Source organism: Hypanus sabinus, chromosome 20 (assembly GCF_030144855.1).
Source record: "Hypanus sabinus isolate sHypSab1 chromosome 20, sHypSab1.hap1, whole genome shotgun sequence".
Lineage (NCBI taxonomy): Eukaryota > Metazoa > Chordata > Chondrichthyes > Myliobatiformes > Dasyatidae > Hypanus > Hypanus sabinus.
In genome coordinates, this window is record NC_082725.1 from 21,197,783 (window position 1) to 21,212,302 (window position 14,520).

General features: G+C 39.5%; 1 protein-coding gene across 1 annotated transcript in view; it reads right to left on the reverse strand.

Annotated features, from left to right (window-relative positions):
* Window positions 1-7,764, reverse strand: part of LOC132378363 (PH domain leucine-rich repeat-containing protein phosphatase 1-like) — a 162,532-nt gene extending 154,768 nt beyond the window's left edge. Inside the window, exon 1 of the mRNA XM_059945221.1 lies at window positions 5,995-7,764. Coding sequence (XP_059801204.1) covers window positions 5,995-7,357 — 1,363 coding nt within the window. The 5' untranslated portion in view covers window positions 7,358-7,764. The remainder of the gene's footprint in view (window positions 1-5,994) is intronic.
* Window positions 7,765-14,520: the final 6,756 nt, after the last annotated feature.

Genomic DNA, 14,520 nt, shown 5'->3' on the forward strand with positions numbered 1-14,520 from the left:
CATCTGACTTTATCTTCTCCCTCTGAAACTGCAGGGTGAATTCCTTCACAGCATGACCACTGTCTCCTTAGCATTCCTTTACCTTCAGCTCCCAATCAAATCTTGATCATTACACAACACCCAAACTAGAAATACCTTTCCCCTAGTGGGCTCAACTACAAGTTGCTCTAAAAAGTCATCTCATAGGCATTCTACAAATCTCCTCTCGAGATCCAGACTAATTTTCCCCAATACACCTGCATTCTGAAATCCCCAGTGACTATTGTAACATTGCCCTTATTACATGCCTTTTCCATTTCCCGTTGAAATTTATATCCCACATCCTAGCTACTGTTCGGGGGTCTGTATTTAACTCCCATCAGGGTCATTTTACTCCTACCCACTATACCCAAAAGAGTTCTACATCTTCCAATCCTATGTCACCTCCTTCTGAGGATTTGATTTCATTTTTTACCAACAGAGCCACCCCAATCTCTCTGCCTACCTGCCTGTCATTTCAATACAAGGTGTATCCTTTGATGTTAGGTTCCCAACTGTGAGCTTCTTTCAACACATCTCAATGATGCCCACAATGTCATATCTGCCAATCTTTAACTGTGCTACAAGATCATCTACTTGATTCTGTATACTGCGTGCATTCATATATAACACCTCAGTCTTGTACTCATAACTCTTTTTGATTTTGCCAACGTTATATTTTAACTCATCCCATTGATTACAATTTTTGTCCTATCATCTGCCTGTTCTTCCTCACAGTCTTATTGTATTCTGCATCAACTTGTATACCAACTGACCCATACTCAGTCTTAGCACTCTGGTTCTTATACCCCTGCTAACTTTGTTTAAGTCCATCACTCTAACTATTGAGACCCCTTTCACTACCACTCTGCCTGACTTTACCCACCCCTACTGAGCCACAGTGTGCCACTGGGCAGAAGCTGCTGCTGTGCCTTAATCAGTCATCAGCCAGCGGTATCCAAAGCTGTATATTGTTGCTAAGGAGAATGGCCACAGGGGAAGCCTACAATGACTGCTTACTCCCCTTACTTCAAAGTTCAAAGTACATATATGTCACCATAAAAAGCCCTGAGAATTATTATCTTGTGGGCATACTCAATAAATCCACAATAGAATAATAATCATAATAGAATCAACTTGGGTGTTCATAAATCAGTGCAAAAGACAACAATCAGTGCAAATACAAAAAGATATAATAATAACAAATAATTAAGCAATAAATATTGAGAACATGAGATGAAGAGTCCATAAATTGTGGGAACATTTCAGTGACGGGACAAGTGAAGTTGAGTGGTTATCCTCTTTTGTTCAAGAACCTGATGGTTGAGGGGTAATAACTGTTCCTGAACCTGGTGGTCTGAGTGCTAAGGCTCTTGTACCTTCTTTCTGATGGCAGCAGTGGGAACAGAGGATGATCTGGGTGGTGAGACACCTTGATGGTGCATGCTGCTTTCCTGCTTCAAGGCCATTGGTGTTTTCATACCAGGGTGCGATGCCACCACACGGCTATAAAAGTTTATCAAAATTTTAGATGTATGCCAAATCTTCGCCTTCTTTATTCTTGCACTCATGTGCTGCCCGGTAAAGATCCATTGAAACAATAACACCAAGGAATTTAAAGTTGCTGACCCTCTCCACCACTGTCTCATGGACCTCTGGTTTGCTCCTCCTGAAGTCAATAGTTCACTCTTTACTTTTGCTGACATTGAGTGAGGGGTTGTTGTTATGGCACCGAAGAACTAGATTTCCAAACACCCTCCTATATGCTGATTCGTTACCATTTTTGTTTTGGCCTATGACAGTGGTGTCATCAGCACACTTGAATATGACATTGGAGCTGTGCTTCTCTTGGTGGCCACCCATCTCCTATCTGAATCCTGAATGTGACCACCTCAGTAACAGTCTCATCTCTGAAGTTTTCAGCCTCCTAGATAATCTTGTGTGCATCCAGCTCCAGGTACTTGACCTAGTCAGTCAGTAGCTAAAGTTGGGTGCACTGCTTGCAGATGTAGTCATCAGGGAAACCAGTAGGTACCCTGAAATTCCACCTCTCAAAGGAGCAACCCACTACCATCCTGCCTACGCTTGTTATACCTCTAACGTCTCGAGCATAATTTCTAGTCTAAGACTGGCCACTCTGCATAAACCCCAGTTTGTTTTATTGGTTCTTGTTAATTAACGCTAGTTACTATTAACTCAAACAATCGCATACATTGCAGACAAGTTCTGACCAGCCCTGCTTGCTTCTTAAAAAGTTTTCAAAAATCAGCAGATATTGGCTGCACAATTTATCATGCAGTTTTGTATAAAATTTTGACAATAATTATTCTTCAAAGTAACCAAGCTGTAATTGTTCATTCAGTATAGAAGTCAAGAACTTTTGGCATAAGAAAAAAAACTGCTTACCTTCAACTCTGCTCATATTAAAAGGACAAATTAAAAACAAGTTCCAACATGGCTTACCTAACCAGGTGCATATCATAGGAAATCACCGTACTCACAAATACATTTAATGGATACTTTAAGTATGAGTAACAAAATGCAGAGCAAACAAATGAAGCTATACTTCTAAAGTTTATCAAAGTGACTGCAAAGATAACGGAGACAAAATGTGTCAGGAATATTCTGTTAACTTAATGCAATGAAAAGCACTTTTATAGATTGTGTTAAACGTTATATGATCATACTCTTCAGAAAACAATGCACCTTAAAAGAAATTAATTTCTCATTAGTAGTTTTATTATTCATCTGCAAGCTTTGATGGGTTATTGAATAAAATTATTCAACAGTAGATGCTTTTTTAGATTCTGCTCTGTGAATGGACACCTGAATAGCAGTAACAAGATAAATAGAACTCTAGTTGCAATGAAGTCTACATCTCTAGTTCATCACAAAATGACACAAAATGAAAATCAAACAAGAAACTACAGATGCTGGAAATCTGAAATAACAACAGAAGATGTTAGAATTATCATCAGCACAGGCAACATCTTCATGCCAAAAGTACAGCTGTGTTTCTTTTTTAACAAATGCTGGAAAAACTCAGGCAGCATTTTGTTTTTATTTTATTTTTAGATTTTTGGCACCTGTAATTATTCTAATTTTCACTCACTACTAAGATTATTTTGAAGACAAACTCACTTCCCATTGCATGCCTTTTTTGTCTTGCTCATCGCAGTGGTTTGACTTTTCCTGTTAGTCTTCAACAAACTTTTGACTAAAACTGCCTTCCACAGGTGCTACCTGTGAGTGTTTTCAGCATTTTCTGTTGCACCACAGTTTCAAATACTACACAGTACAGAAAGGAGTGATCACACTGGAGCAGCTGCAGAGGAGATTTACAAGGATGTTACCAGGATAGGAACATTGTAACTTTGAGAAAGACTGTTTCCTGTGGGGGGAAAAGCTCAGGTGTTTAAAATTATAACACATGCAAATTATAAAGTAGGAAAAATTTATTTCCCTAAGTGAAGTGATGAAAAACTAAAGGGCACAGATGTAAAATTATTGGCAGGATAATAAAAGTTTGAAAAAACTTTTTTCCTACAGAGATTAGTTGAATCTTAAACTCACTGCCTGAAAGAGTAGTAGACATGACTGAAAGGCCATGCACCCCAAGCAGGGAGGTGGGATAGGACTGGATTACTATTTTAGCCAACACAACTACAGTACATTTGGTTGAATCCTGATATGATTCCACCAACTAAACAATAATGAAGCTGTTGACTAACTACAGCTACTAATCAATTAGAATACAGCAGATACAGGCTCAAAAGGAGAAACTAATTTAGATAGATAGATAGATACTTTATTCATCCCCAAGGGGAAATTCAACATTTTTCCAGTGTCCCATACACTTATTGTAGCAAAACTAATTACATACAGTATTTAACTCAGTATAAATATGATATGCATCTAAAATCACCCTCCCAAAAAACATTAATAAATAGCTTTTAAACAGTGTGTTTTTGGATTTAAAAAGTTTTAAAGTCAACTGCTTCTCCAGAACATGCTGTACTTAACATACATCATGTCTCAAATTGCTCAGACACTGCATAATAAAATTATATTGATTATGCTACTCTGTCATTAAATAATGTAAATTTGTGATAGATCCAATGTGTGTACAACATGTAGATACGGCCACATATTCCATGAACATCAGAGAAACGTCAGAGCACGAGATGCGTTCCAAATGAATGAATGAATGAAGCTAATTATTGGCTGTGGCAAGGTTGCAACATTTGAGGAAAACACCTGTAAGAACAACCAGCAATATTTTTTTTATTGCAAGAAACTTTTTTGGCAGGTACCAATGGTAAATTACGAGCAGACAAATTCTGCACTGGAATTGCACACCAAACATGTTTCAATGATGAGCTGATGATACTTTTCAATACTTGTCTCCCAGAACTCTGCTTATTTTTCCTCCCAGGATTATTCTAGTCTTTTCAATTTAAACTCTTTTGTTGCAGTTTAATAGTTTCATTAAGGTTTAGTTCATTTCCAAATCTCTCATGCCATTTTCATTTTATCTATGTACTAAAGCAAAGAACTGTTTAGCTATTATTGAAAATTAATCTCAATACTGCAGTTGAAGCTTGAAACAAAATTGAAAAGACAAATGCATTCAAATAAACCTTTTACATCTCAATTTCTCTCAGCATTTTGGAAATTATACCCCTTACAGTCTTGGTATTACTACCTCGCATTTATGCAGTCCAGTCCCTTGAATATAGCATGACTGATGTGTTTACTGGCATTAATTGAGTGGAGATTTTCCCCCACTCTGAGGCTAAGCAAAAATCATAATATACATTAAATATTTTGTTGGACTATCTCTCTCATACACTGAAAGTGACGGCTGGCAAAACTTATGTATGTTCCCACAAGTGACACAATATTATTGAAAATTTATGTGAACATACATAAAGAACATTGATCATGCAAAACAATGACAAAAATCATGTAGATTTTTACATCATGTGTTATTTTACATTCCTAAATACAATCTGTAGTGACAAGAAAATCCATTACTATATCCAGTAAACATATTTGGAACATAGTGAATCTCAATCCAACAACTCAGGGATAATATGGCCAAAAAAGCATGTATATAATGGCAAGCAATAGCAAAATTCAACAGTTCTGTGATTACAGTGTTGTTCTTCTTTAAGTCCTCTGACAACATCCTACAACTATGGAAGCACAAGCTGATGCTCATCTTGAAAGATGTTATTCATGCTAGCTAAATAAGTCATTTGGAATTAATAGTTTTAAATTAAACTATACAATTAGGTGGCACAGTAATATAGCCTATACAGCTTGCTACCTCACAGAACCAACAATTCAGAATCCATCTTAATGGGATGTACCTCCTGAGTGCAGTTTGCACAGTCACCTGTTACTGTGTGGGTGTCTTCCAGCTGTTGCAATTTCATCCCGCAACCCAAAGACATGGATGCTGGTGAGTGAATTGGCCAGTGTAATTTGCCAATTCCACAAGTAAACTGGCAAACTGGGAAGCAAATGGAACATCAGGAGAATAGGTTGCTAGGAAAGTAATGATGGAATGGGATTGTTCTGTGAGGCAGGCTAGATACAATGAGTCAAATAGCCTGACTATTTCTTGAAGGAAAATGGAAATGATTAAATATTTGTGAACATTTAACAAGTTCTCCTTTCTGCAATACAAGGCCACTACCTGACTACACAAATGCCCTAAAATACTTGCCCAGAAAATACAGCAAGCAACAATTTTCCATCTACTATTTTCCCTTCCTTCAGTGAAAATTAAAATCAATATTCATTAAAAAGTTGATTGGGAGGAAGTCATGCTGTAAATGGGAATAAAGCAAGTTCATTAAATTTGATGACATTTCCATGCACCTTTGACAACAAACTTTATCAACTTCCATTCACCTTTTTCACAAAAGAAATTGCTAGCAACTGATGAATGATACACAACTACCATACCTGTATAAAATCGAATCAAACAGCCAATTTCAATGTCCATTCCTTCCTCTTGTATCCTGTAAGGATCCTTAAATCCAAGATTAAAGAGGTACTCATTTTGAACTTCAAGAGGAGTTTCATGTGGCTCCAGCCTCCTAGTTGTTTCACCATGAAGCTGCACATACATCATTGGTGTAAGCAAACCGTCATTTGTCCCCATTCTCCAAGTGCCAAAAGCCAAGGGCTTCAGCCTGCTATCACGGTCTTGTCTGTCAGTAAGGATGTCTTGCCTCAGCTCAGGCTTGTCCAGACATTCGTCCTTGGTCACAGTATCATTTGTAGCATCACTATGCACATAATGAATGTGCGGTGTCAAGCTATCCAGCGAAGGTCTATGCCTAATAGCCTCAGTGTCCACGGTCATCAGCTTCACGACAGAATTATTTAATGATTTGAGTCGATTAGTGTTACCACTCAAAGACTTGAGGTTGCTACTTTCAGAAGCAGATTTTGGCTCCTCTGGGACAGTGCCAGCTACTGAATGCGCCTGCCTGTGGCTCATAGTGTTTATTTCTTTCTGCACGGCATTGTTATTCAATGACATCCCAACCCTGCTGAATGTGACATTATCTTTCCTGCACCTAATGGTATACATATTTAAGCGCTTCCCAGTATTGGTGCCAGTGCCCAATGACGATCCCATTTTTCCACGAGCAGGAACCCCTAACTGACCATGCCTATTGGCAGCAATTCCTGATCTTGTGCTCACAGAATCCGTCTGCCTTGGCCTGGCCAATAAGGCAGGTGCAATTTTTCTGGGTGCCCCCATCCTGCCACTGTCCATGGAACACAACTTGGCGGTTCCTCCGCCGTCGGCTGGAATCGTCTTTACCTTGCACCCTCCAGTCTGCTGGCCAGGATACAGCAACCTGGCAGCTATCTCGGCTGCAGTGGTGTCCAGGGTGCAGGTGACAGGTCGCAGGTAGGAGGACAAGTACCTGTCGAAGACGTGCAGGCAGCCCCTACGGACATCGGCACGAACCCACTCTTTCTCAGCCGCACTCAACGCCCTCTGCCTCAGTCCCGGCATGGTCTTGCGGTCCAAGCTGCGAGTGTGACAGCAAGGAGCCGCCGTGGAAAGGTTCCTCCGTCTCCTCCTCAGAAGCAGCGAGTTAGAATGGCCACTCCAACTGATGGCACCGCCGAGCTTCCCACCGGGAAATAAGACCGCCGACGAACGGGAAGGCGAGACATGTCCTCCCCCTTCTCTACAGGAATCCAGTCGCTGCACTTCATCGGCGCTCATGCCGCTGCCGCCGCCTTTCACTTTACTACTTTTGCACCTCGCAACGCCCGAACTCTGCCTCCGGAGCGCGGGATCCATGTTCCCGACCAGTTGTCGCTGTCTCACACGCCACACACAAAAACAACAAGCAGGGGGAAAGCGAACAATAGCAACTTCTTAGTTTTCAAGAGAGATAGAATCCAGCACGGGCCATGTATCTATTTCTTTTGAATTTCGGACCAGAATAGCAGCATCCTGGGAGTGTCAGTCGGCTGTCACTCCGTCCCTCCCTCAGCCACTGACGCCATTACGGAATGGAAGTTGGGACGCGGGAGAGGCGGGCGGGCGGGCGCCTCGTGAATCATGCATCAGCTCGCGCCGCCGATCTTAAACCATTCCTGAACTTGCTCTCTCCTCATTTGGATTTTTTAATTATATATCAGAACAGCAGATATTTCATGAAACACAACATTTGAGAAGCAGTCGACGCTATTACCAAAAGGGGCTCAACGGATGGATTTAACGTGACGCCCCGTTAAGAGCCGCTGAATACAGCAGCGGCTCCGTGACGTCATGACGGTCATTGTGAGGCGACATCACGACGGACAAGGCGGTGTTACTGACCGTGGTGCATCGTGGGAGTTAGAGTTTCATTGACAGGAAATCTTTCACAAACCGTATGAGCAGCTCCCATAAAAAGGAACTGCATTTCCCGTCGTGGGGTGCAATTCTCCAGCAGGCTAACGTGATCTGTCCATTAATCTCTTTTACCATAATGGGTGCGAGCTGTTGAGAGTAGAAAAGAAAGTCTCCAAATGGAAAAGTGGAGTTGCACCTTCGGGACTGGATAAGGAATGCAGTCTTTTTCATCTGGCATCCTTACACCAGCTCTGGATCGTTAGGGGACCACCCTCATTACTTTCGTTTCTATTCCTCACCATTCATGCTTTCAAAGTCGACCTCGACCTAGCCTGCTTCTCCCGTTAAAATCTCCTGTCCCGATAACTGATTATATTAAAGTTCACATTGTCATTGGTTTCATCATGGCAACATTTTAGCTCCCACGTTTTTGTAAATTTGAATAAGACTTCTGGGTTAACAACATATTTGTAATATCACTGCATTTTAAAATTTTAAACTGGCTCATTATTACAGAATACACGCAATGCATGCGTAAAAATGACAATTCGCTTATTACTTTTGAATAAACCCAAGTGTGTTAGAATAAGGATATTGTGTTTTCACAATGAGATATAATTTGAATGGGAACAAAATCAGTTAAGTTTAAATGTAGCATCGTGCGAGGTGGAGTACTTCAAGAAGAATCGAAAGGCGCACACACACAAGTTGGAGGTACACTTCAGGTCGGTCAGACAGCAGTTATGGAGAGGAATAAACATTTGATATTGTGACCACGGCCACTAATCAGGACTGGAAACGAAGGGAGAAGCCAGAAAAGAGTGGAGGAGGGGAAGGAGTACAAGCTGGCAGGTGATAGATGAAACCAGTTGAGAAGCCAGGAAGTGTGTATGAAGTACAGAGGGATTGGTAGTCGTGCATGAATCACAAAGTGTTAAACAAATGCAGTAGGTAGTTACAAAGGCAACAGCTGGAGTTATTTTTTTAATTGTACGGCAATGGTAGCAAGAGCACTTCTGGCGTATTGTGCAGGGTTTTGCTTCTCCTAGGAAGGATATAGAGATTATAGGAAGCAATCCAAGAGATTCACCCAATTCCTAATCTTGCCCTATCAAGACTAAATAGGTTGGGTCTGTATTGTTTGGTATTTGGAAAAAATGAGGGATCATTTTTATATAACATAGAAGATCTAAAGAGGCAGTAAGATACTGAGATGCTTTCCAATCATGGGGGAATTCCTTCGTTTGGGAAGTCTCAAACAGAAAGATTTCGAGGAAATGGTGAGCCATTTAACACGGCTGTATGGAAATTTCTTCTTGTAAAGGGCAATTAATCTGAAATTCTCTAGATAACTTAAAACATTTAAAGTTAGAAAATATTTGAAATATCATAGAATTGAGTTTTATAGGGGAGTTATAGCTCAGAGCAGATCAGCCATGAGCATATTGAATGGAAGGACAGGCCTGAGAGTCTTGGTGGTCTCTGCCATTTTCTAAGGCCTTACCATGAATAAAACAATTTATTAACATCTATATTACATTATTCAGCTCACCTGTTTTTCTACACCACTGTGTAGATGCTTCACCTGTGATGGACTGGGCTGTGTCCACTACTTTTTGTAGGAATTTTTGTTAAAGGGCTGTCCATATTGACTGGCTATATCACAGCCTGATGTCTTCACCACCACATATCTATAGAAGTTTGACAAGATTTTAAGATGTAATGCTGAATATTGGCAAACTTCCAATTAGGATGCTCCCATGCTTTCTTCATAATTGCATTTACATACTGGACCCAAGACAGGTCCTCTGGAATGATATTACTGAGTAAGTTAAAAGTCGCTGGACCTTCTCTAACTCTGCTCCACCAATGAGAATGACTCATGGACCTCTGGTTTCCTCCTCCTGAGTCAAATAATCAGCTCCTTGGTCTTGATGTCATTGAGGCAGTGTTGCCATGGCACCACTCAGCCAGATTTTCAAGTTCCCTCCCATACGCTGATTCATCACCACCTTTGATTCAGCCTACAACAGTGGTGCTGTCAGCAAACTTAAATATAGCAATGTAGCTGTATTTAGCCACACAGTCTTAAGTATAAAGCGAGTAGAGCAGGGTGGGGGAAGCTAAGCACAGAGCCTTGTGGTGCACCTGTATTGATGGAAATTGTAGAAATGTTGCCAAACTGATAGGTCTGCTAGTGAGAAAATTGAGGGTCCAATTGCACAAGGAGGTATTGAGGCCAAGATTTTTTGATTAGTTTTCAACTGTTATCAATAAATAACATCCTAATGTTTTCATCTTTACAGTCCAGATGGTCCAGCGTTTATGAAGACTCAAGTGTTTAATGAAGAAGCATCTGCTGTGGACCTGTTGTGCTGGGAGGCAAATTGGACCAGATCCAAGTCGCTCCTCAGGAAAGAGTTGATAGGTTTCATCACCAACCTCTCAAAACACTTTATCATTGTGGACGTGAGTGCCACTGAATGATAGACATTGAGGCAGATTCTTCTTAGGCACTGGCATAAGAAAATTCTGCTTGAAGCAGATGAGTACCTCAGCTGACCCAAGTTCTCAATGAACGAGCCAGTTTGAGGAAATCTGCAGGTGCTGGAAATTCAAGCAACACACACAAAATGCTGGTGGAACGCAGCAGGCCAGGCAGCATCTAAAGGGAGAAGCACTGTCGACGTTTCGGGCCTACGAAGGGTCTTGGCCCGAATCGTCGACAGTGCTTCTCCCTAGATCCTGCCTGGCCTGCTGCATTCCATCAGCTTTTTGTGTGTGTTACTTGAGCCAGTTGATCAGCACAGGTCTGTAGTAATCAGTCAGGTATCCCATCTGGGCTATATGCTCTCTGTGGGTTCACCCTCCTTGAGGTTGAAGTAAACCAGTGATACTAAATACCTAAGAATAAAATGCTTGATTGTGTGTATTATACTATTATGCTTTTAATTTCTACTGAAGCATTTACGTGTGCCTTATTGAGCATACTCTCATTTAATTGATTGCACAACGTAAAAGCCAATTGGAAACACTAATGTTGAACACTTCATTATCTAGTGCAAACGTCAAACTAAGTAAATGTGAAAAGCAGCAGTCTCAATGATGAAAAATAGCAAACAATACCAGGCACAAGGGGGGGTACATAGAAATGGTTTAAACTGCATCTGAGTTGTGGACATCAATGTTGGGTAATACATTGAGACACAAATATATTTCACGACAAACAAGGAACGAAGACACTGAATGGATTGTGATTGCATGTAAGCAGCAAATTCATGGCTTAAAGTGAACAACTGATTCATAAATGGCTCTTTAGAAGATCTCTCAAAAAAGTATCCATACCCTCTCCTTCATTTCTTATATAACATCCACAAAGATATAATACAAATAGACAAAGATGCAAATATATTGTAGCATATTAAAACTACTTGAAGACAATTTTCAGTAAAGATACAACACATTGCACTGAACTGTGTTTTTTCCTTCTTGAGGAATTAAAATGACAAAATGGTACTACAAGTTTTACAAGCTTTACGTGTCCCAGCTATGTGCAAAGCTGGATCACTGTCATGAGTGGATGTGAACACAACATTCTATTCATGTGTGAACTGGCTACATTCTATTGTGCAAGTCAAGGGAGTGAAGATTAAAGATAAATATTAGCTTTGTTGTGTGTACATTATCATGAAATGCATCCTTTGCATCAAAAAAAAAATCAGCAAGGATTATGCTGAAGAGTCTGCAATTATTGCCACAGTTCTGGCTCCAACATAGCATACCCAAAACTCACCAGCTCTAACTGTGTCTTTAGAATGTGGGAGGAAACCCACACGGTCATGGAGAGAGTGTACAAACTCCTTACAGACAGTGGCAGGAATTGATCACTTGTGCTGTAAAGTTTTACGTTAACCTCTAAACTATTGTGCTAGTAACAGTGATAACACCTAAAGACAGCAAATTTGTTTACATATACTCTTCCAATTTCTAAAGACTATGGGACAAGATACTTATTTATAGTATCTGAACAGAGAAGTCAAAGTAATTTTGACTTAAACTATGCCTCTGAACATGTTGATTCTGCAGATGTTTGGTGCCAAAGTTGAAGTAGTAGTTATACAGAATCTTATTGATCATGTTGCTTAGTTCCAACTCCGAATCAGCACTGCTCCTAGCATTGGAACAATGATGTACATCTTCATTTAAATTCTTACCCAAATAGCAAAAGCACAATTTTCAAGAAATTAATTTATCAATTACAGCAGGCTTGTTAACTAACTAGGTATTCTTTCTCCCGAACATTTCTTTGTGTTTATGTAGATTGTACTGTAGCTGTGAATGTTTTAGTGTAATTTAAGATAATAAATTGTTCCTTCTTTTCAAACTGCCTTCAATGGTAGTCTCATTTTTTAAAAAAATCCGCACAAATTCACTGTTTCAGCTGATTCATTTAAGACAACTTGAACCATAAGCAAAAAGCATAATAATTATTTTAAAGCAAATAGCTAGGGCTGCAATATGCATGTGGGTCTCCAAAGGAAGTCTCATCCTTATTACTATTGTGAAGATTCCAATTTTAATAGCTCCTCTTACCTTTGAATGCTCCAAGCACTTTACAACCAAAGCTATTTTTGCAACATATGCACTGATAAATATAGGAAACAAAAAATACTTAACAAACATTTCCCCCCTCGAGTTGTTGTTTGAGGGATGAGCATTGGCCAGACACCAGAGGACAAAGGAACTCCAAAGGAATATTTTGTTGTCCACCTGAATAAACAGTTTAAAAATGTTTTATTCTCCAAACTGCAAGAATTCATTAATGTAATTGGCTACCTAGCCAACTTGAATGCATGACTGCTCCCCTTCAAATACATTTCTTTTTTCCTTCTGGGCTTATGTCATAATTGTCTCTTATTGGTTACCACAGGCAGGATTAAATTTTTCCATTATGTAACAAACAATTAACATGCTTACTAAATTTCTTGTTTTACAAAAAGCAATTGATCAAATTTTGTGAAAACAGCTACTACTGAAGGCAAAAGCTGCAAGCGTTCAGACAAAAAGACCAAGTGCTCATAACATTTAATGGTGAGTGGGGTCCTCTAGTGGTCAGAAAAGAAACAGCTAATTTCTAAATCTTATTAACAATGCTAACAGAAAGAATGCTTAATATAAAGCTGTAGATAAATTACAAAATAGGAAAATAAGGAAATGTTCAGACTATATTGTAGTAACACCAGAAGTATCACACGTGTATTTAACCCACAAAATTGACAGCAAATTCACAAGCTGCATCGAACACAAGTGCTGTCCATCCATGTTCTTCCATTGACTCGTTTGTAGTCAGTCCCAATGAAATCAAGATCATTAAGCTAGCAAACTCTGACCCTAACAATACAGTTCCAAAAAATTCCCCAATTTTTTTACATTTAAGATCTATCATGTAGTAAATTCTACGGTGTACGTATTCTAATATTTAGCAGTAAAGTTTAAAAAATATATTCCCTTTAATTTGTAAGAATTCTTTAGTGTGACTAGATATTTAACTTGCTTAATGGCGTGACAGAAGCTAGGAATTGACAAGTGTCCCCCAGTCGTGGTTTGAAAAATGACGACTTTCACAATAGACATCACAAAAATATTAACTATATAAAAACAAAATATTTTTTTTAAAAAGCACTCAGAATGCAGTGTTTCCTTTGGCCTCCAAACTCATATATAACATTAAGGTGTTAAAAAGGAGAGGGAGAGGAAAGTTGCGAGAGTATAATTCTAAGTTTTAAGCAACTTAATTGTGCAAATAGGTTCATGAGTTGGGTGCTTTAAATGCAGTTATGGGGTGGTTTACAGAATAATCTTGAAAGCAGATCATCTTCATTTACTCCTACTGGAAAGGTGAGGGAGTACACCGTCTATGGAACAGCAGCAGCCTTCATAATGCACGTTGATTCTTTTTGTTGTACAAGGGGGAGTCTGGACTAATTTTGATAACCTTTGTACATTAGTTTTCCAAAGAATGCTGATATATTGGAAAACATTTGCAGAATAAATTGGTTCATATAGGACTTTGAAATAACAAAGGATTGAAGTGATGATATTTAAGAGGTATATGGAAATTAATCAAAATAGTAATTCAAGCAAACAAATGCCTTCTCCCACCTCCTCTATTCCAGGATTCACCATACATCAAAATTCAACTAGATTGGACACGTAAGTACTATAACTATAAGAAAAAGGTCACAGGCTGGGAATAGAAAAACAAAGTGACTCACCTCGATACCTCAAAGACTTTCCCCAATTTATTAGGCACTAGACAGAAGTATGAATGATGGAGTACTCTCCACTTGCCTGAAAGAGCGCAGTTCCAGCAATTCTCAAGCAGATTCCAGCTTGACTCCAGCTACCCTAAACACTGGAACCATGTGGTCAGTGTGTACTATCTAAATGAATGCTCTGGCAACATCTGCCAATCAGTGAACTGGCATACCAGGGACATGGAAGCAAACACCTGCAAGATCTCCAAGTCTCATAACTTTGAGCTAGAAATACATCCAGTGGCCACTTTTTGGTACAGTCATACACCTGTTAGTAACACAAATAGCCAATCAGCCACAACTCAA